This window comes from Lycorma delicatula, chromosome 1 (genome assembly GCF_047948215.1).
Source record: "Lycorma delicatula isolate Av1 chromosome 1, ASM4794821v1, whole genome shotgun sequence".
Taxonomy (NCBI): domain Eukaryota; kingdom Metazoa; phylum Arthropoda; class Insecta; order Hemiptera; family Fulgoridae; genus Lycorma; species Lycorma delicatula.
In genome coordinates this window covers 93594950-93620209 of record NC_134455.1, presented here as the reverse complement: position 1 = coordinate 93620209, position 25260 = coordinate 93594950, and the positions used below count along the sequence as shown (strand labels likewise).

Genomic DNA, 25260 nt, shown 5'->3' with positions numbered 1-25260 from the left:
ATTACGTAGTTTATCTGGTTACTCGTGTGTAGTTACTTGAAAAAGTAAGAAGCGTTTATGTGCATAAGATGCTAGGTTTTATTTGACAGACTGCTAGTTGCGGTTGGCTGTCCGTCCAGCGACGAGACGAGTGACTGCAACTGCGGTGAGTGATTGTATGGATGGGAAGGGGGTTGTGATGGAAGAGGAATACAGAAGTGAAGAGCATGCGAACGGCCTTGAGAGACAACTGACCGGACGACTGCTGCTGGTAGTAAAAGGGAAAACCGAAAAGGAGAGTATGGGATTCCATTACGTCATCACAGCCTGCTTGGGCTTGCTACTCATGGCGGCGCCTGTAGTTACACAATATACTCGTATTCTTTCCGTGCAAGTGTACGTTGGCAAGGTGTTCGTAGTTGACGCAGATGTATGAATTTCCTACGATTTTTGGTGTTCTATTATTTCTGCGGAAATTATTTAACGTGATTTTAAAATCCCATTAATAACAAGACAAGGCTGATAACAACCTTGCCTGTGTTGGTGGATGACGATCATTCATCATTTTTATATTTAAATTATTTTAATATGCAGGGTGGTTTTAAAGCAGTAGTAATATTGTCAATGGCGTCCAAAACCTGTTTTTAAATATATTATTTATTACGTATCAGCTCAATTTATTTTTATGGTTTTACCGTTAGTTCTCTTTAATCGTATTATCAATGAATTGTGGTAATCTTATTACACTATTTCTTCTTTTTTTTTAATTTTGTTTTTTTTTTCATTAATAACAATAGTATTTTTAATCGAAATGTTCTAATCATATTGTATTTTCCTTGTTTTTTTAGTACTTTATACAGTTTCATTTCATTACTGAAATTTTTTTTAAATACGGAAAAACTAAAGAAAATTTTTTATTACTTTTCTAGACTTTTTCCGCCTACAACACAAAAATTCTTTAATTACGCTGTATCACCTATAACAAGTGATCTTAGTAAGTAATCTTATCTTATTGACGTGAAACGTCTTTAAAATCACACCGAAACATACGGGTACCAACACAGAAATTTGTAATGTAACGAAAAGGTTTATATGGTCCTGCCTTAATAACTCCGTAACTATTAGTCTCAGAGACGTAAATGCGGTGTCATTTTATAACTTAAATGGTCAACTCGCCGATACGACTTTGAGATTGCGTCACTGATCAGTGGGTTGGCGGGGAGGAAGCACAGGGCAGATCGCCCAAAACTGGCGCTCTCGCTCATTTCCATTCAGTGTAGTTCACGACTCAGTCGTGATAACGCGGTAATTCGTCTGTTTGTGTTTACAGTTTGTCGACAATTTAAGTAATAATACTTTTTAGAGATTTAAATAATAATAAGTGTATTTTGGACAATATTTATGTGTACAAAATTATACGTAAAAAATGATAAAAATTCAATATGTCATCCTCAGCCCGCGCAAAAGCCAACCGGAAATATAAATTACGCATATCGTTGGAAAGTAGAGGGTATAGGCCACGTACAGGTACCCAATGTCCGGTGCCAAGCGAGCGAGACTGTTTCGGGAGCGTCGCAAATCTGGCACGGCGCGCTCAGTGAACGACGCCGACTGCACGATCACCTCTACTGCTGCTTATTATGCCTTATGTCTCTTACTTCTCATATCACAGACCAATTTTGAACAAATTGTAGTCGAAATAAATATCATGTACCATTTAGTGTCTGTTTTCTGTTAAAATTAAATTTAGTTCGCAGTCAATCTCTCGTTTTTATTTCAATCTAATACACTAAAAGTGACTCGCTAATATACAGACTGACCAATTTATCTGTAGAGTTGGCCGATGAAGGAACTAAAATTTTCCATTGGAGACTCAGTTTTGTTAAAAAAAAAAATATGATGGTGGCTGTCCCATTTAACTCTACAGATAAGTTGGTCGGTCTGCATCTCGGAGAAACTTCATCCAAGGTCTGTAACGTTTCACGTTAAACCAACAGCCGTGCGCTCCGACACAGCCCCACCCGATTTTTTATCTAGCACAATATGGAAATTTAGTAATTTTACAGTTTTCCGGTTTATCGCCTATTTTTCATGCAGTAGTTATTTAAATCAGGAGTGATTATTTAAAAATAATAATGAATAAGTAAAAACTCGAATATTCGTATACATAGACTGAATAAATTGTCTTATAAGCTAATGAAAAATAACCATCATAGTGCGTATAAAATGATATTTCTATCTAAAAGTTTTATTAAATATTTCACATCACTGCGGTTGAAGCACAGTAGAAATTCTCGCCAGAAAATTAGCTGGGTGGTGCCTTCTTGATCAGTATCCACAGACGTAGCTATTTAGTTTATTAGTTTACCAATACAAATCTATTTCCCTGCAGCAGTTAATGTACCAATCGTTTAATAAAACTTTATTTCATTTAACAATTTGTCCTGTCGTTATTTTTGCGGCTATAATTTGTTTTAAATATCCTAATCCTGAAAATGTAATCTAACCACATGGATCAAAGGATTTCATTTTTTTTTATCCATATCATAGAGTTCTAAAAGCTATCTGGTATTTTATACAGGTGGAGGCTCTTGCAATGGACAAGCTGCAGCTGGGATTGACTATGGTGAGTTGTTTTAGACTATCTTGGTCTCAAAGAAACAAATACTTCAGTCTTTAAGGTTATTTAAAAGAGGTTGCTTGTATCTGGATTTAGGATTGTGTGAGTAAACACATACTTATAATTTTTATACTATTAGCCAGAACTTGAAACAATTATATTAGGCCAATTTAACCTTTACTAGTTTGGGAATGCAATAACGTATGTTTAGATCATATCCCAAAAAAAGATAGATCTATGCTGGGAATGCATGAATACTCAGTTGTTGAGGGGTATCTTTCTTGTCAAGATAAGCAAAACATTCTACAATTTTTTAACCTGAATCTTCCTTTGAATTTAACACAACTTTAGAGACAGAGTAGCAGTAAAAAATTATTGTTTCCTAATAAATAAGGGAAAATTGGAAAATTAAGCGATGACGAAGGTGTCAGGTTTTCCATTCAGGAATCTAGTGAATACCTTCCTCATTTTCTAGTGAGACTGATTAGCCATAACCTTAGGATTTAAATATATATTTTAATACTGGGCATAGAATGTTCAGGATTCATTTAAAAATGTATAGAGAATACAGTATATGTAGAATAATTGTTAACTGAAATTATTAGGCATTTGTTCTTAGAACATTTTGAGATAAAATAAACGTGATCTTTGGACTCTCTCTTCTTTAGACGCAAGATCTTAGCTAATAAATCTGATTCTGCATCTTCTAATGAAATTAGCTGAAGTTATAGACTTAGAATAGTAAGAGGTGAGCGCAGAATCGTTCTTACCCTAACCTATTCTAACGTTGCAAACCAGTTTAGGTAAAGATTATTACTTCACGCGTATTTTTGGCTAGTCAGCGTGGTTATACGATTTTTGGTACAAACCGTTTTTCATTAAATTCAATTTGCTTTACTTTCAAAAATACGTTATAAATGTAATAATCTTTTTACTTTTGCATATTTTTAAACTGCAGATTATATCTTAAAAGCGCAATTACGTTGAAAGGCATTAGATATGTTAAGCCTTGGTTGACCCTTTTGTATTTTTGCATATCTTGTTATATAAGTGTCTTACTTAACCTTATCAGAACTACAGAAATTGATTTATTCTTTTGCACAAAAACAGTTTAATTTGAAATTTTACGAATACAGTATAAAATTTATTGTTTTTAATAGTTCTTTTTTTAATAAATATATTCCTTTTTTACTTTATTAAAGATAACAGCTTAACTATGTGAAAGTCTATTTATATTAATTTTTCTTAAAAATATGGTGATAAAATACATAATTTTATTTTTTTTTTAAATTATTTTTTTACTGTATTGCGTTATTTATTTATTTTTTTTAAATTTCAATTAGTGGTAAATACTCGTACATTAAATTCCAATAATAAAAACATCTTTGGATAGGGATCACATGTGTTACAAAAATGTAATTTACAAATTATATTCCTTCACTTACAAGAAGAAAAAAAGATTAATCAACTGATATTTTACTACTTGTCAAGACATTTGATGCTATTTACATGAAATTATATATCTGTGTTTATAATAGCACTTAGCAGTATCGAATCATAAACAATATAAAAGTCAAAGAACAAGAATAGTTTACGTAGTAGTAAATACGACCAAACACCAATCCGGGGATCTGGAGGACCAGATAATTTTTATCGGGATTTTCTTCCCTTAACCAAAAAGATCCAGTTTTAAAACGATTGATAGTTGTGCTCAATCTTCCCATTCAGGATAATGTTTGCTAGATATTTAAGCTAATTAATCTGTTTACTTTAGAGTTTCCTATTGTTCGACATCAACGCTCCCGTCTGGGCTGAATAACTATCTACTTGCCCTCCTTCTATAATCCGGACAAGGGACTGGTTTCGGTGGATTTAAATATTAAAAAACATAATCAAATAATTATATAAGTAAAATTCGATCTAAATAATGAAACGTCCAATGTATCCTCTTAGCAATCAATGAAAAATAGTTTAATTGTTTTACTTTTGCTATATCGATGTCAGTTTTGCTTCTCGTGATCTTCTGCGGCTGTGTATAATGTTTGGCAAGTTTCTCTTTTCTAGGTAATTTATCTTTAACCCATCTTTCTGGTCTGTTCCTATTTGCACTTTTATTTTTACGATGACGTGATAACTTTTTGAGTTTCTTTTAATGTTATTGTAACTACAGGAATTTTTCGTTTGATAATATATGAGTAGTGTAGTATCAATATCTGTATTTTATATAAAATTGGGAAATAAGTTCAACATATTTTACTAAAGTTGGAGCCAGGCCTCCTACTGTACCCAGGAATTTATTTTAATCAGACTCGGCCCGTTTTAGGGTACTTCTTCTATTATTTTAAAGATAATTAATAAGAATTATTTATAAACTAGTAAAGGTTTAAATTAAAAATAACATTTTTAATTTTAAGAAGAATCTTAAATTTTAAATTAAATGCAAATCGGTTTCAATTAGAGATCTAAACTGTGAGATAATATACATCTTTAGCTTGACCCAAAAATAGTTACATCTTTCTCTATATAATGGTGTACAGTATCTTTATAGTTGTAAAATGTTATTATATTTTTACTTCCTTGTACTAAGTAAAGGAAGTATTGTGATCGCGAAAATGTTCGATTTTCAGATTTCAACGAGAATATCCATTTTGAACATCCCTGAATCCATTCTGACTAGTTTCGGCATGACGTCTGTATATGCGAATTGCCGTAGGATGTTGAAATTTTGGAGTTAAGACTGTTGTAATATTTAGTTGTGCACCTCTCCTTTTGATTGCAATCGACTGAGCCAAAAACCCCAATTCGGATTCTGGACTTTTTCTTAACTGTAGTTATAAACCCTGTTCGAGAGCTTTTCGACAATATATCATAATTGCAACATATTTTCATTGGTTTCAGAGATATTATCAAATAAAAGTTTAATTAATGAAATATTTGGATCTTACAAGGGGAAGGCACATCGGTTCGAATCCGACTTCATCTCCTTTTTATAACTTTTTTTTAAATTTAAGTATATTGATTTATTAATAATTATTAACCTCTGATTGTAAAAAACTTTAAAAAAAATAATATTTCAATAAAAACAATAAAAAATATCAGAAGTTATTAATGAAATAAAATGTTATGTACTTTCCATTTTTTTTAAATGTGTGTATGTAATTTAATAGGCGTTCAAAGAGTTTTTTTTTAAGATAACATGCAATCTATAAGATCACAGTAAATCTATATTTACTGTGATCGTAGAGAGTTATACCAGAATATATAATTCCGTCGACTGTGTGAATAATATAATTTCATTTTAGATAAAAAAAATTAAAATAAGATCCCCATTTATTAGAAAAAGGAACTGTAAATATTTGTTTTCTTTTTTTAAGTATTATTAGAAAAGGTATTTTTATTGAAACATAATACCACTGATTGGATAATGTAATTTATATTGTGGGGTTTGTATTTTCTGATTCAGAACTGTTTTATTCATTTTTTATTCATTGTTCATTTTTTAAACACTGAATTTTTAAAATTCGACAATATTCATTTTCACAAGCGCGTAAACAACACACACACACACACACACACACACACACACACACACACACACACACACACCACACTCCAAGTGTTACCGTATAACAAAATGGAAATTAAATTAATTCTTTGAACTTATCAACAATTTAATGAAGCTTATTACATCAATATTTATTTGTGCAAGTAGTCGTACAGAGGTGCACTTGTAGTCGGTTGAATTGTCTCTATGACAACCAGTCGTCATACTCAGGTGTGAATCGTAATTCAGTTTCAGTAATATCTTATCTCCACCTATTAAAATGTAAACATAAGTAGTAATTGAAGTACATTGATTCTTTTTATAATTTAGTTTGTTGTGAAAATGCATACTAATTTAGATTTTGGTTTATAATGTACGTTTTTATAAGTACCTATGGGTTTCCCTCTTACATTATTATTATCGATTATTTTCTTAGATCATTCAAACTAACGAACGAAATAGAAGACATCTTAAAGTATGTTTTTACTTACAACTAGCATAGTAATTGGTAGGCAACGTTTGGAGTATGTAAAAACCTTGTTAGGGATGTAGGATGTAGGGGGTATATCAGACGACTGGCACTAGATAGGAAATCTTGGAGAGCTGCATCAAACCAGTCAAATAATTGAAAGTATGAATCCTAGGAAATACGACGCTGTTTTAAACGTTTTTGATAATTAACAATGTACCAGCAACTTCTAAAGATTTTCATTACTTTTAAAATTATTTTATTTACTGTTTATTTTGTAATCATGTAGTATAATTCGTTTGTTTTTTTTTTAGTTGAAAAAGTGGTTCATTCAATTTGTAATCATTTTATGCGGTCCTTTCACCTTTAATGTGTTAGGAATTTGTAATTATCGAAAAATACAAAATAAGTTATACAACCGACTATAAGTAATTCAACTGGCTACAAGTGTTCTATGTAGGACTACTAGAACAAATAAATATTGATGTAATAAGCTTCATTAAATTTTTGATAAGTTCAAAGAATTAATTTAATTTCCATTTTGTTATACGGTAACACTTGGTGTGTGTGTGTGTGTGTTGTGTGTTGTCTGTGTACGCGCTTGTAAAATTTTGTATTGTCAAGTTTTTAAAATAAGTTATACAAAAAATGCGTATAGCAAATAAATATGTAATTAATCTTTGATTTTGTCAACTTTAAAACACGAGGATAGATTTATATTTATTAATATAATAATAAAAATCTCTCTATGTATAAAAATAGAGAAACTAATAAGAGAAAATAGAGAAAATATTGGAAACTTTTGAAATTTCATTGTGTGTCTCTTATAAATTACTAAATCACAGAATTCATTGTGGATCTACATTTCATTAAATGAGAAAATCATAATTTTTGTTTAAATATTATTGATTAATTATTTATGCAAATTAAATCGATGGATGAAGTTCCATCGTAACGAAAGTAAGACAAAATATGTTACTTGATTTTCACAAAATAAAAAGAAATTTTTATGAAAGTCAGATAGTATATTTTTTTTAATAAATGTGTAAGAGTTCGAAACAAACTCAGTAAAAAAATTATTTTAAACGTTCTGATGTGCTATATATAATTCATTTATTTCTCTTCGAACACGATTCACTATTTATCCAGTAATTTTGATCCCTCATAGATGTATCTCTGACCTTACTAACTGCAATATACATACATCCCGATTCTGCTAGTTTCCTAGCCGTATAGACTGTGAAAGAGCCGATCTTACTGGTCAGAAGGTTTGCCAGTTCTTGTACTATATAGAGATAACTTATCGTGATTATAAATGCTTGGTGAGGCTTCGGTTAATGGCAAGCTTCTTAGAATGAGTGGTTGACCATTCACGACAATAAGCTTCGTCAGATTAAATAGTAATGTATTGCAATAAAGCTTAGACTCTGACTCTTAGAGTAAAGACTAAAGATTCTAGACTCTTAGAGCTTAGGCTCTGTGAATAATTAATCCTTTGTTGTATAGGCTTGGTTGATAATCGTTTTCCTCATCTAATCTGTGATATTCAACGTGTTTCTTAGTTAACTACCTTGTATCAATTGTTCACATTCTCCTCGATTGTATTATGTGATATTACCAATGACATTTAAATAGAATAAAAAATTGTAAAAGTGGTTGAGATTCTTTTACCACCATATTGCTACGCTTATCAGAAGACTTGTAGGTCACAATAAATAAAACAAATTCATAATTTCTTATTTTTAAAAACTCACATATGTGCCTTAAAACTGTGTATCTTCAATTTTCTGAGACAATTGCTAAGTTATAAAAAACTGGAGTGTGAAAATACATTTTTTTTTTAACCAAACAAAACAAACGTTGCAAAGATTTAACCATTTAATAATGTTACTTGACTTTCCTTGCAAATACTATTTAAAATTATTCTCTTGATAATTTATTTAAAGTACATGCTATGACGTATGTATTAACTTATACTTAGTAATACGATTGCTCCAAGTTCGAATTCGGTGAAATATTCTGCCACTTTTTTGTTGTAATTTATTAATTATTGTTAATAGTTTTTCTATCCGTAATTAATGCTAATTACTGGTTATGACCTTTCGTATCGTGGAAGAAAATGCACTTATGAAACAAGCCGATGGACGTGAGAATTATGTTGAGGGATGTAATGAAGTCCGTTACGGAATGTAATGTAAAAAAACAAACAATGTTTGTCTTTTATTTAACAAACAAAAATCTTTCATTTTTATTTGGTATTTAGCTTTAATTTCATAAATTTTATTGTTAATCGTATTTAACTTGATATATTTACATAACAGATAAACTTTCTTATATTTATTTATTGCATACCGTTTGGATAAATTACGTGCCAGAATTAAATACTATATTACTCTTGTTTACAATTTTTTGTGTTACGTACGCGGTTTTGTTTATATGCAACTGTTTATATGTGTAAACTTAAATTAATGAAATTCATTAAGTGAAAAGAATTACCAACTCTTGCAGGGAAATGAACACGAGAGTAAGTGATTTAAAAATCAATCTACTGACCATCGCCCCAAATTGAGCTTCATTCTCCTCAATGTACATCCTAATGTATGATGTGATTTACTTTCTTTTTTTTTTTTTTTTTTTTGTCTTCAGTCATTTGACTGGTTTGATGCAGCTCTCCAAGATTCCCTATCTAGTGCTAGTCGTTTCATTTCAGTATACCTCTACATCCTACATCCCCAACAATTTGTTTTACATACTCCAAACGTGGCCTGCCTACACAATTTTTCCCTTCTACCTGTCCTTCCAATATTAAAGCGACTATTCCAGGATGTCTTAATATGTGGCCTATAAGTCTGTCTCTTCTTTTAACTATATTTTTCCAAATGCTTCTTTCTTCATCTATTTGCCGCAATGCCTCTTCATTTGTCACTTTATCCACCCATCTGATTTTTAACATTCTCCTATAGCACCACATTTCAAAAGCTTCTAATCTTTTCTTCTCAGATACTCCGATTGTCCAAGTTTCACTTCCATATAAAGCGACACTCCAAACATACACTTTCAAAAATCTTTTCCTGACATTTAAATTAATTTTTGATGTAAACAAATTATATTTCTTACTGAAGGCTCGTTTAGCTTGTGCTATTCGGCATTTTATATCGCTCCTGCTTCGTCCATCTTTAGTAATTTTACTTCCCAAATAACAAAATTCTTCTACCTCCATAATCTTTTCTCCTCCTATTTTCACATTCAGCGGTCCATCTTTGTTATTTCTACTACATTTCATTACTTTTGTTTTGTTCTTGTTTATTTTCATGCGATAGTTCTTGCGTAGGACTTCATCTATGCCGTTCATTGTTTCTTCTAAATCCTTTTTACTCTCGGCTAGAATTACTATATCATCAGCAAATCGTAGCATCTTTATCTTTTCACCTTGTACTGTTACTCCGAATCTAAATTGTTCTTTAACATCATTAACTGCTAGTTCCATGTAAAGATTAAAAAGTAACGGAGATAGGGAACATCCTTGTCGGACTCCCTTTCTTATTAGGGCTTCTTTCTTATGTTCTTCAATTTTTATTGTTGCTGTTTGGTTCCTGTACATGTTAGCAATTGTTCTTCTATCTCTGTATTTGAACCCTAATTTTTTTAAAATGCTGAACATTTTATTCCAGTCTACGTTATCGAAAGCCTTTTCTAGGTCTATAAACGCCAAGTATGTTGGTTTGTTTTTCTTTAATCTTCCTTCTACTATTAATCTGAGGCCTAAAATTGCTTCCCTTGTCCCTATACTTTTCCTGAAACCAAATTGGTCTTCTCCTAACACTTCTTCCACTCTCCTCTCAATTCTTCTGTATAAAATTCTAGTTAAGATTTTTGATGCATGACTAGTTAAACTAATTGTTCTGTATTCTTCACATTTATCTGCCCCTGCTTTCTTTGGTATCATAACTATAACACTTTTTTTGAAGTCTGATGGGAATTCCCCATTTTCATAAATATTACACACCAGTTTGTATAATCTATCAATCGCTTCCTCACCTGCACTGCGCAGTAATTCTACAGGTATTCCGTCTATTCCAGGAGCCTTTCTGCCATTTAAATCTTTTAATGCTCTCTTAAATTCAGATCTCAGTATTGTTTCTCCCATTTCATCCTCCTCAACTTCCTCTTCTTCCTCTGTAACACCATTTTCTAATTCATTTCCTCCGTATAACTCTTCAATATATTCCACCCATCTATCGACTTTACCTTTCGTATTATATATTGGTGTACCATCTTTGTTTAACACATTATTAGATTTTAATTTATGTACCCCAAAATTTTCCTTAACTTTCCTGTATGCTCCGTCTATTTTACCAATGTTCATTTCTCTTTCCACTTCTGAACACTTTTCTTTAATCCACTCTTCTTTCGCCAGTTTGCACTTCCTGTTTATAGCATTTCTTAATTTCCAATAGTTCCTTTTACTTTCTTCATCACTAGCATTCTTATATTTTCTACGTTCATCCATCAGCTGCAATATATCGTCTGAAACCCAAGGTTTTCTACCGGTTCTCTTTATTCCGCCTAAGTTTGCTTCTGCTGATTTAAGAATTTCCTTTTTAACATTCTCCCATTCTTCTTCTACATTTTCTACCTTATCTTTTTTATTCAGACCTCTTGCGATGTCCTCCTCAAAAATCTTCTTTACCTCCTCTTCCTCAAGCTTCTCTAAATTCCACCGATTCATCTGACACCTTTTCTTCAGGTTTTTAAACCCCAATCTACATTTCATTATCACCAAATTATGGTCGCTATCAATGTCTGCTCCAGGGTAAGTTTTGCAGTCAACGAGTTGATTTCTAAATTTTTGCTTAACCATGATATAATCTATCTGATACCTTCCAGTATCGCCTGGCTTTTTCCAAGTGTATATTCTTCTATTATGATTTTTAAATTGCGTGTTGGCAATTACTAAATTATACTTCGTGCAAAATTCTATAAGTCGGTCCCCTCTTTCATTCCTTTTGCCCAGCCCGTATTCACCCACTATATTTCCTTCCTTGCCTTTTCCAATGCTTGCATTCCAATCTCCAACTATTATTAAATTTTCATCTCCTTTTACGTGTTTAATTGCTTCATCAATCTCTTCGTATACACACTCTACCTCATCATCATCATGGGCGCTTGTAGGCATATAGACGTTAACAATCGTTGTCGGTTTAGGTTTTGATTTTATCCTTATTACAATGATTCTATCGCTATGCGTTTTGAAATACTCCACTCTCCTCCCTATCTTCTTGTTCATCACGAAACCTACTCCTGCCTGCCCATTATTTGACGCTGAGTTAATTACTCTAAAATCACCTGACCAAAAGTCGCCTTCCTCTTCCCACCGAACCTCACTAATTCCTACTATATCCACATTTGTCCTACCCATTTCCCTTTTTAAATTTTCTAGCCTACCAACCTTTTTCAAGCTTCTAACATTCCACGCTCCGACTCGTAGAATGTTATTTTTTAATTTTCTGGTGACCCCTTCCTTAGTAGTCCCCACCCGGAGATCCGAACGGGGGACTATTTTACCTCCGGAATATTTTACCAAGGAAGGCGCCTCCATTATTGCTATGTGAAAATGCAGAGCCACATTTTCTTGGAAAAAAAGCAGCTGTAGTTTTCCATTGCTTTCAGCTGCGCAGTACTCAGAGGACTGAGTGATGTTGATACGGCCGTTTAAGTCGTCCTGACTCACGCCCCTAACAACTACTGAAAGAGCTGCTGCCCTCTTTCAGGAATCATTCCTTAGTCTGGCTCTCAACAGATACCTCTCCGATATGGTTGCACCTTCGGTCCAGCTACTCTGTATCCCTGAGCACTCAAGCCCCCTCACCAACGGCAAGGTCTCATGATTCATAGAGGAGGTTACTTTCATTAGCAGTTCACAAATATAAATCATATCAGAGTTGCCCTAGATGTACAGTTAAATATTATTTATTTATATGGAATAAATAAGTCGGCAAACAGGTTTTTCAAGAAAAGTTGTAACTGCGTTAAAAAAATTCAGGTTTTTCTGAATTGTTTCTTAGAATGAAAAGAATTATAATTTACAGTTTTTTGCAGCTATTTTTAATTTGCTATTTGCTTATGTTAAATGATTAACTAGCATATCTTTTACACCCCCCCCCCCTTCTGGAACCAAGCACCATAAATATCTGAAGTCAGATCCTAGAAACTGATATTACCATATAATTATTTTGTGATCAGTTAGTTTAAAAATTGCTTCTTCATTTAAGTTAAAATATTAGCTGTTAAAAGAATATATATTAATGCATCTATAAGTAGAGTAGCGGACTTTTATTAATTTTTCTTCTTCTCCCCCGAGCCGGATCCTGCAGTTAAGTATTACACAGCCCAGGGGAGTGTCCTTTATTCTAACGGGCCTCCACGTCTCGGCCCGCCGGTCGGATCGCACTGCGCCCGCCTCAATTCCCCAGAGTAGGATCCACCAGCCCTGGCTCAGCCGTCCCTGGATTCCCACACCAAGAGCCGGGTCTCGGTCTTTATGCCAATGCCTCTAACGGGGACACCCCGAGTGGGGCATCTCCATTCGTGGTGTCACCGTTATATGTTGCTTCAGAGGATGAGATGAATGATTGATTTGTACCGTGTGAAAATGCCATGCCTGACCGGGATTCGCATCCGGAGGTCCCGGGTTCGAATCCCGGTCAGGCATGGCATTTTCACATGCTACAATCAATCATTCATCTCATCCCCTGAAGCAATAAATAACGGTGGTCCCGGAGGTTAAAGAAAAAAAAAGTTTATTTACCGTATAGTAGCGGACTTAATAAACTGTAAGTCAACTACTCTCAAATCATTTTTTATTCTAAATTTCCATCGGCTAATTCAGATTGGTTTCTTAACTACTTTGATAAACACTTAAATGATATCCTCTACTAAAAATTAAATTGTTACTATTAATTAGGAATTAAATTTAAATGATAATAAGATAAATAATTACCTTCATATTTTAGATCTCGTGAATTTTTATTTTTTATTGTTTATATGAGTAACCAATGAAACCAAATACTGAACTGATCACATATAAATAAATAAGTATATATATATACATTATCATAACATAATGTAGAAGAACAAGATATATTTATTATACAAACAAAAACAAAAAAAAACAAAAATCATAAAGAAGATAAATAATTGAGATTAATAAGAAGATAAATAATTCATGAGAACTATAAAAGAAACAGCACCAACTAATTCTAATCCAGTTGTAAATAAATCACAAATAACTTAACCTCATTTGACAAACAGAAGAATAAGCAACCAAAATCCTGAAATCTGAGGATCCTAAATTTCAAATCACATCCTCAAAATCTTATATATATATAGTGCGTGTATCTGTGCGCGCGCACACACACACACAATAATAATCATCTTACTGCATTAATTTTGAAATTTTGCATTTAAATTGTGGTATTCGTAAGTATATTTGTGGTCAATAAGGACATTTTTAGGATTAATTATACAAATTTCAATAAAAAATTAAAACATGAAAAATGGAATTAACTGGATTGTTTACGATTAGGGCAGTCGGATATATTGATACTGAAACTATCAAATATGTTGTTCACTGTTCTAAAAAGCCACTGAAATCATGGATCTCAAATGATTTACTAATGTTTATAAAAAAAGATGCACCAAAAGAAGCTTAAGAACCTTTTAATTTAAAATTTTTACAACGGTAAATTTTAAAAATGCAAGGGAAACAGAAAAAAATTGGATTGGATTAATAATAGTCAAATAAATTAACGCATGAACCAAAGTCGGGTACCGAAGTTTTAAAAAAATACTGTACTTATATCAAGTTGGAGAATATCATGCTAATGAATTTATTGAAGACATTAAATTTACCTCTCAATATAATAGTACTATTTTTTCAGTATAATGATCAAAATACATCTAAAATTATTTTTAAATCCACTTACACCAGCGGATATTGTAAAAAAACAATAGTTTCTTCAAAACTTTGTCATATCCTGATATTGATAGAATCAGTAACTTCTATATAAAATAAATTCCTACTAATATAATATATCCCCTAACATTTATTTTTAAATCTTTTTTTTTCAGATCAAATGAAAATAAACAATATTAAAACAGTTCTTTTAAATCAAATGATTCGTTGAATCCGCCAAAATGTAAAGTTAAATTATAAAATAATATATACCTATTTATATTATCTATATCTATATCTAGCCTCCACCTACGGAATATATTTTTAAAAATCTTAAATAAATTTTTCCGTTTCAATAAGGCAAATTACGGGCTTGAATTGTGGGGTACAGCGTGCAAATTGGGACATAATTGAACGCTACCAGATAAAAAAAATTGTAAAAAATGCTAAATATACCCTGGTACGTAAGCAACAGCCTCATATATAACGATCCTAAGTTGTGAACTGTTCGGCAGGAATTTCTCTCTGGTCAGGGATCGGCACCCGAATAATTTGGCGGTTACTTTATTGGATAACACGATCAGGGATTTTTCAAGACCGCTAAGGAACAATATTCTTGGTTTGTCTTATCGTTTCAATTAGGTGACTTTATGATCTGGTTGAATGGAGTGCTCTTCTATTTCATTTCGCTGTTATCGTTGTCAACAGCCGCTGTGTCTGTGACTACTTAATGTTTATTCAAATGTAAATCTTATTTACTTATTGTTCAATTATTTTGCTGAACAGATTGTAAAGTTGCTGTGTCGTTATAATAAAAATAAATAAGTTAAATGTTTTATTCGAACAGAAAATTAATAAATCTATTTTTCCCACTAACTCTTTTTTCAGTTTTGATTAATTAAATAAAACATTATACACACTGAACAATGGGTCAAGAACGATTTTATTTAAAACAGATAACCTTATATAAATATCTAGTTCTTAATTTATCTTATTTTTACTACTGAGTTCTATGTATTTCTATATATTGATAAAGTTAAACTGGAGTTTAAAATCTGCTACAAGAAAAATTCCATAGGAATTTATTAAATGTTTGATTTAAAACGATTTAGATTGCATTAATTTTCTTTAATTTATTTACATTATTATTACATTTGAGTGCTAAAATTTATCGCTAAAGCACAAGCATAGATTTTGCTATTATTTCGTTAAAGAATAAGGGGAGAAAAGGAGGAAAAAATTACACCTTAAATAGTAAAATTAATAAACTTAAATAAAACACTAGTCAGGCATAGATTTCTCTTGTTAAAGTGGTCTGAATGGATTGCTCCTTTTAGCCGTAAGTTCGCTTATACCAGTTAGTGCAGCAACATACGGCCCGCGGAATGAATTTATGCGGCCCGCGAAAAAATTTTCATTAACATGTTTTCTAAGCAGTTGAATAATGGAAAAACTAACTTTTGTTAAATTTAAAAAACATAACGTTTTTTAATTTGTTGCACTAAATTACTTACATTTATTCATAAACAAAGGCCATGATAAAATTTTGTTTACTTAAATGAATCGTTTTTGTATTTAACATTTTTTAATATTAATATCGTTCGGCCCGTGAAAAAAGTTTTCTTTCCAATTCATTCCGGAGGCAAAAGCTGTTAGCCACGATTGTGTGAGTGTACGTACATCGTTACAGTCGTTAGAATAAAATTTTTACTGTTGTTGGGTCTTGCATACAACCGCCCACTTGACCAATAATAGTTGAAGTAATAAACTTACGCAATCGATGATAAATTATCTTAATATTAGAAAATTAAATAAACATTTTATAAATTTTAATATTAAGATACAACTTTGTTCAGCTTAAATCAGTATATGGACGTTAACTGTGTGTTCAACAAGCCAAGATGTGGAAGAAGGAGAATAAGGTAGTTGCGCAACACGCAGGGACGACACCAGCACGAGGTGCGTGTGAGCGCTTTCAGCATACATATCACACTCATAAGAGCGTGCGCGGTGTAGGTCGGAAAGCAAGGACGTATTTTTTATGCGCTAGAGTTAGAACTTTGCTAAGTTAGAAAAAATTCTTTGTTAGCTTCTGTTTATGATAAGACATTCGTGTCAGCTGTATGCAATTTTTGTTAACATGTATACGCCCCCTGTTCGCTTACAAAACACAAATAACCTACATACTAGCGCTCAAACACACATATACAGTCATGATGAGAACACGTTCTTATTTTACTTTCATTTACCTTTACGTACTTCATAGTGACACAAAAGCTACTCAAGATTAGCCGAGACTATTGCGACCTTCTGTTTGGTTTTACAGAACTTATTGTTCAGCTTGTTTAATGGTAATCGTATGTAAACTTTTTACTAGGACCTTACTTGTAGTAAATGAGTATATTATTAATTGTAAATCAGTTATACTACTAGGCCTTGAAAAGTTTTTGAGTAAATTATATTTTTTTGAACTGTGTTAGTTGTATTAACTTGCAATTTTTAACAAAAATATTAAACTGTTTTCTTTTTAGAAATTGAATTAACTAGTACTACCTACAGTAGTATAACCACTCAGTCACCATAGTTAAGCTGGAACTAAATTTTGAATCAATTTGATATTTTTTTTTGTAATTAATAATTTGATTAGCGTTAAGTATACCAATATTTTATAGCTTAAAAATGCAAAATTCCCGTCACTTAATGTGGGGAAAAAACATTTTGTCATCCGGGAAAGCTTTTACAAAACTTCCTCTAAATATTGTTTAGAGATTTTTTTTTTAAATTTATGGGGGTTAACATATTTCTCTTTTGAATTTTAATGAACAAGTAAATCATCTAAAAATCCTACCCTCAAAAAGAGTTTAAACTGTTTAAACTTGTTTGAAACGTAATAAAATATTTCTAACTTAAAATTATCATGGTCTTTATTTGTACTTTGAGATATGGTATTTATTCTTCGAAATCTATAGCTGAAATGCATTACTGAAGAAGTATATCACGAAAAACTATTTAATGAAGTAAGAAACGGAGCAGTATCCTGTTAAAAAAAGACCTGAAATACAACATACATGGCAATTTTACTTATAATCATTACTTATATATATTTTTTAAACTGCCTTTCAGCTTAATGAAAATATTAATTTTCATTAAGACTGATGTGGCAGTGTCAATGAATTTTTAAGTTGGAGATCGGATAGTATTCAATCGATTTAAAGTGAACTCAGCCTTCGAGTATTTTTAAAATCACTTTTGTTCTTGTTTAGCAATGCGTTTATAATAGGCAAAGATACACAAAAGGATAAATCACAGTTTATATATTAATTCCAGTTGCTTTCAAAAACATGTGCAAATGACACCGATCGATAATGAAATGTCGATTTATTTCTATAGAACCGCTAACGTTGGATTTCCATATGTTCATCAGACGTACTGTAACTGGATATTCATCTCTGTTGTTACTCTGCATTAATTTTCAGTTTTAGTGCAGATGACTTGTAAAATCAAGAAATCAACAACTCGAAGTGATCTTCCTCGTGTTATGTTCTAATAGTAGAATTTTCTAGGCTAAGCTAAAAATTGTAGTGGTGTGTTCACACTTGAAATTGTGTAATGCTCCTGTTGGAATCGATAATTACAGGTTGATGATCCGGTCTACACCATTGATACGGCTGGGCGAGTAGGAACGATATGGTTGATCATTGAGGTATGGGTGTATCTATATCGTGAATTATCAGGAATATACAGATTAAATTTTGGATGCATTTTAGCTCGGTAATCACAGTTTCTAGTTAATGTGAATAAAATGATAAATTAATTCTCTCGCTAGTACAGTGTTGAAGATATCATTTTGTTGATATATTTTTTTTTAATTCAGAAAAACGTTAGACGCTGCAACTCTTAGGTTAATTACTTACTGTCTTGTTCTTTACTTACTTGGTACTTGAATGTGTTTTGTTAATTTTTAACTATTTATTTAAAATGGCGTTGCTTTATGTGCTATATTTTGAAGATTTTGTTGTTTCTTTGTATATGTTTGGGTGAAACTTTGTTAAAGGTTTTTTATAGCTTGAAAAAAATTCGTTATTCTATTGTTTGTGTATCTTGGACGATGATAACGATTTGTTCGCCTAAAAAAAATCAGTAGTTGCTAAATAATTAAAAACTTTTAGATTAAAATAATTAATTTAGAAATTTCCATTGCGGGATGAATGTCAGTTCGTTTTATGTGAATATGTGTGCAAACATTTATTTTGGTTTTACTCGTGCGCGCGTGCACTTTACATACTTCTCTTTGTAAATCGGGAATGATATGAATTCTTTTATTTCAAATTATGTTCACTTTATATCCGACTTAATCTCCTTTGTGTAAGATGGGGTTTTCATTGAAAAATATTTAACTGAGGTATTTATAAATATAAATTTAACGGGGATTTTTTTTTTAATTTTACTCATGAATTAGTTTGTGTATATGTCTAAGCTTTTATGAGTTATGCTTTTGAGTTGGTAGTCTTCTTTGAAATCTTTGTTATTAGCCTTTTCATTTTAAGTCAAATTACAAAGTAATCGAGATTAATATGTTCAAGAAACCTGGTGGTCTTTTTTTAGCTATAATCTTATGTGCTATGTCCCATAAATTCTTAGTAATTCCAAAAACCTTAAGTTCACAAATTTTTTGAAATTTTAACGTAGCAGAATAATATTCTTGCGGTATATATTTTGCACTGTTAAAAATTGGCTGATGAGGCAGATTCCCATTACCTTCCCTCTTCAGGACGGTCACTAGTCCTCCCGTATTCTTCATACGAGAGGTATAATACATTAAAATGTGATCAAATATTTCGCTGCAGTGCAAATGATGTACTATGACTTATCTTAGTAAATAACTAATCAGCCTCATTATTTTATGGACAGTACTCTATTACAGTAACTGTGTAATCTGTTACTGATTGATCATTTCTAAAAATTGCCCATTCTTGACTGAAATGACTGTTACTTGAAAAATGACCAATAACTGTAACTCGTAAAATGCCCAAATTGACTGAGAATAATGAGAAAGGATTAGTTAATACATAGTAAAAAAAGTATATCTTTTAATATTTTCGCGTATCATATGGGGATAGCTGTTATACATAACCTTGCAGATTAGGTCGAGAAAAGACAACATATATATCACATTGATGTATTAACAGTTTCACATTATTACTTTATATTTCCAGAAAAGTGTGGGAAAGTATAATTTCCCCCTCCCTTTTTTGATATGTGCAATTTCTGAGAACGGAATAACTCAATAAAGACGAAAAAAATTGTTGAAATAACTTCGAAATTATAACTATTTATCATAAACTTGCTTAGGTGATTGATTAATGAAATCAGATATTGTTTAAAAAAATGTCAGCTGTCATTTAATCTCTCAAACATGTATCAGCTGATTCAAGTGTCTTCTTTTGTTAGTCAGACTGTATAACACATAAAATATAATTGCTGTTATCTTGTTTATAACTGTGTTTTTTCTTTTTTTTTAAAGAATGTGTAAAATTAATTTTATAAGAACGAATTTATAATGTTTTCATTTACTTAAGTTATCTCAAGTATTTATTTTAATTCCAGTTCTTAAACTGAGATGGCAATCCGTCCATGAACGGCCTGTTAAAATTTATTAACAGTTTTAACAGTGAAATTGCTGTAGTGAAAAACCATCAGAAGATGAATCATCGATAAAAGAAAAACTTTTCGTGATATGATTGTAGAGTTTTGGTAGACTGCAGTATGTTTTTATATAAAAAGCACACCAAACGCAATAAACCAGCCTATCATTTATTCAGTTGTTCTTTGCTGCTTCTTTCAATTATTAAGTTTGGCAAAAATTGCATGCATCTTTCCATAATTATTTGCTTTTGTGTTCAATATCAATCTTCCTCTTGAGAATAGGATTACATAGAACATTTTAAAATCTAAAACAAAAATTTTGTGTAACTTACGTGACCATTCCTGAAATCTTAAATCAGGATTATTTATTGCTTAGTGTTATTAATGTGTGATGTGAGTAGTGACAAAAAACTGCCACTTCGTACTCGTTCGAATAAGTGGCTCATGATCAGTAATAACACTCAACCTTCTTAAAAAATGATCAGGTTACTTTTTATGTGATCCAAATTGTTCCATGACAAAACATGAAAAGTGAATCCTCTCTACGGTGAATCCGCACACATGTATGTATAGCTGCCCTTAATAATTGCTAAATATCAATTAACTAAATAGTGAGCTAAAGTCAGTTAGTGAGTCAGTAGTTAGTGAATTAGTGAGCTAAATATCAGTTATATTTCGGGTGGGCTTTCTTTTCTTTCTTTTTCCTGTTTAGCCTCCGGGAATTACCGTTCAGGTATTACTTCAGAGGATATGTATGAGTGTAATGAAGTGTAGTCTTGTACAGTCTCTGTTTGACCATTCCTGAGATGTGTGGTTAATTGAAACCCAACCACCAAAGAACACCGGTATCCACGATCTAGTATTCAAATTCGTATAAAAGTAACTGCCTTTACTAGGACTTGAACGCTGGAACTCTCGACTTCCAAATCAGCTGATTTGGGAAGACGCGTTCACCACTAGACCAACCCGGTGGGTTAAGGACGGGCTTATCATGCTGAAACGCGACCGTGGTATTTGGCTCGGTGAAGAAGAGGGAGTGGGAAATATTTTGGCTCGCGCTTTCCTTATTAACCCTGATGTTGGATGATGTTTATTTATTTATTTTTTGTTAAATCCTTAATGGTAGTTATATATTTTTTGGAATTAACTTGTTCAAGTTTCCATTAAAATTACGGCAAGCAACATACATATATAAATATGGGCTGTCCAGAAATTAAATTATGTTTTGAAATTGAAAACCAACCAAATAAAAAAAAAAACGAAATTTTATTATATACATTTAAAAGGGACACTCTTAAAATATTTTTCTACATACTCGCCATTTAAATTGAAGCGTTTATCATAACAATGCACAAGCTTTTCAATTCCTTCTCTGTAAAAATCTGCTACCTTCGATTTTTGGGATCCATCTTGTGATAACCAAGCCTCCCTGACACAATTGCACGCAGTAAACTTCGTGAAATGAAGCGAGAGTTCTGTAATCGTAATGTGACGATTTTCACGAATTTTATCGTTGATTTTCATCGTCAGTTCAACAGTCACAGGGCTAGGCCGACCACTGCGCTCCCCATCATGAACATTGGTACGGCCATTTTTAAACTGAATGCACTACTGCCTCACTCCACCTTCACTCTTTACTCCATCTCCGTACACCTCACAAAGTTGCCGATGAATTTCAATTGGTGTGAGGATTTTTGCCAGGTTTTTTACTAATCGCTGAACGCACCTCAAAATTTGCGGGATTTTATATTGAAGCGCACATTTCAATCGATTCGCAACGAACAAAGTAGAAAAATCACAGTCCGCACGCTATAACAACTTGATGCGTATTGAGTGTAGAAACGTTTTGACGCCAAGATGGCGGTTCTATCCCCATCCATCTCCACGCTAGGTACAAACGTAAGTTACTTTCTGGACCGCCCTCGTAAATAATTTTATAAAAATTACCAACTGACACTCTCGTATAGCCTACCGACCTCATCCTCATCAACAGTTTTTAGTATTGAAATCTCATCAAAACCGTCCGAACTATGTTTTCTTAATCTTTGAAATAATTAAATTTTTTATTTAGCAATCATCTTGATGATTTACATTTATTGAATTTTTAACTATTCGCCATGTTATTAAAAATGTAAGCAATATTTTTAAAAGGATAAAATACACATCTGTTTTAAAAAAAAAAAATGTATACCATAATATTGTATACGTTTTGATAAAGTTATGGAACTTTTGAATCTCCACTACTAAGGGAAGAAGTGAAAAACGGGTTCTTTTTATGTAATTTTCCATATTTTTAAGATTTTCTTCAAATAATTTTGACTAACAACAACAATCAGAAAAGAGCTTACTTTAATAACATAAGAAAGTCAATTTTTTTTCTTATAATAAATAAGGTGTAACTCAAGTTTAACCTGTTTATAAGCTCTTAGCTGAACAAGTAAGTATTAGTTTTATATTTTTTTTAGTGACGCAAAATCTATTGTACAGTAGTTGTGAGTGTATTTTTAGTTCGTAGTCGCCAAACTATCAATATTATTTCGATTCCATTGTGGAATATTTTTCATTTTAAATTCTATAACCGCAACGATTTTTTTACTTTCTTTAGTACATAAGTTTTAATTTACTCGGTTTACTTAATTTTTTTATACACTAATGTATAATGTACTTACTTTTGTCGTCCTTAATATACCGTGCTTGCTATTGTGATGTCCTGTAGTAGATCCACGGGCTTCCTAAACACATAGCTTAAATGTCATTCTGGTTACCTACGAAGTCACTCTTTTTTTCTGTCTTTCTTCATCTTGTCATTGAATGACATATCAAGTTTTGAAAGAAAGCTAAATTATGTTTATATGAACGAATTTTCGTTTGAAAAACTCTATAATCCATTTTTTGACGGCGAGTCATATTTCAGGTGAAGTTGGATTTAAAACTCTTATTATATGTATCACATTTGTTGTGTGAAACACATTTATTGGTGTAACACATTTTATTTGGAGTTAACACATTTATTGTTATTTTTTCTGTAAATATAAATCTTGGTTTCTTAACCGTGTCAGAATGATTAGTTAAATGCCAAAAATTAAGATGCTACGATAAAATAATGTTGATCTGACCTTTGAATTTATTTGTTTGGCAAAAGTAAAGAAATAAATATTGCTTGATTTGAAGTTCGTTTTAAAATTGTTTACAAATAAATAAATTACTGTAATGATAATGATTGTATATATAGCAGTGCTAGTGAAACTCATTACTGATAATGCAATTGCGCTTTTCAGTTACTGTACTCTAATAAATCGAGCATCTTTCTATATTATAAATATGCCCCATACCATCACGACTGTTATGATTGTAAATACTATGCTATAGTTATCTTCAAAAATGGAATAAATAAAATTGTCTTTTGAAATACTGACTTATTTTTTAGTGTTTTTATTTATTTACTAGTTTTAGAATAATAATTCTACAAAAAAAAAAATATATATATATATTTAATATATATATATATATATATATATATATATATATGTAATAGACTTTAAGGAGCTTTGCACCCTGGACCCCGACGCGTTCGTTATCCTCACATTTGTGACAAAACTAAATATTTTACAGATATTCATTAAAGAAAAAAAAAATTAGTCATTTTACTTCACTATATTTTTGCTGCCATGGTGACAGAGAAATAATGAAGTAAAAGGATTAATTTTTGTTTCTTTAATGAATAGCTTTGATATCTTAACCACCTTAGAGGGTTAGATCTTCAATCTCGGCTATGCCTTTTTTGGGATAACACGAATTTATCCTGAAAATGTGAAAGCAATCGGTCAGTTAGTCCTCGCGCGATTCTGTTGCAAATAAACAAACAGATTCACAAACTTGCATTTATATAAATATTTATTTATTTTTATGCAAGTACCGATCTAACATAAAAAATCGAATTATTTATTTAAAACGATTTATTATTATTAATCTTTTATAAAAAAATTTTTCTGACTATTTGACTTTACTACCTTACAGATTAAGTTGATAAGAAGCAAATGCATTCTGGTGTGAATGCAGTGGCTGTATTGCTGTGTTTAGGTTTAGTTGATTGACGTCATTACGGTTACGGTAACTAACTTTTTTTTGTGTTATTCTTTGACATGGACTATCATATTAATCCCTATGTAATGTTAGTAATTTTATAATATTCTAAAAATAATATAAATATTTACTTAACCACCAGTAATTATTTGATCGATGTACGAATCAATTTAATGTAGTATTGCATCTGTGTATGGGAAATGGTGTGGGTCTTGTTAATATGTATACGTACGCGTCGGCCTTACAGAATCACTTCCATTTGTTTGCTTCCGTTCAAAACTTTCGCGCATAAATTATTTTGATATCTCATCGTACTTATATCATATTATAAGCTTATTCTTTTGGTTTATTTTGCTGAAGATATTTACATCTGGTTGTAAATTCGTAGTTGATTTTCTGAAAAAATAAAATTCTTTGCCTTCAACAATTTTATTGATAATAATTTTTTAACGGAAAATTCATTCGCGATTACAAAGAAGTCTGTAAAAAACTAAGGAAATTATGTCTCGATTATTTGATGCATTACCCTTTCGGTTAAATCTCGTTTTGTTGAATTGCGATTTTACTTGTGCCCTTTTAGATGTAGTCTTTAATAATTCTTTTGTCGTTTAATTTTCCTCGATAAAATTAATTCTATCTCTTCTTTCTTTCGTTTTCTCAAATTTTCCTTTGTTTTCTGTTTACGTGATTGACAATTTTCTTTTTAATTTTTTTCTCTTTGTAATTTCGCTCTAGAGATTTCGTGAACAGTGGACCCGCCGTCGCTCGCTTAGTTTTTCTATTCCAGTAGGCTAGGCTAGAAGGCTGATAACAAAATCCGCCCCTGGTGAACCAAAGGCGGAAAGAGGAGTAAATGTGGGTGATAGGGATGGGGTGGGGTGGAAAGCCGTCCCCGGAGGGGTGCTTTTGAACCACCCTACGTGCACCTGTTACCCGGGCAACGGGAAGCACCCACACTCCAAACC

General features: G+C 31.7%; 1 protein-coding gene across 2 annotated transcripts in view; it reads left to right on the top strand.

Moving 5' to 3' along the window:
• The window catches only part of LOC142318145 (nucleolar protein 4-like), a 136468-nt gene that overhangs the window by 5702 nt on the left and 105506 nt on the right, over positions 1–25260 (top strand). Inside the window, exon 2 of one of the 2 annotated variants that reach the window (XM_075354687.1) lies at positions 2561–2605. The exons of the other annotated variant lie outside the window; for it this stretch is intronic. Within the exon in view, the coding sequence (XP_075210802.1) occupies positions 2561–2605 (45 nt within the window). The remainder of the gene's footprint in view (positions 1–2560; positions 2606–25260) is intronic. 2 annotated transcript variants of the gene reach the window in all.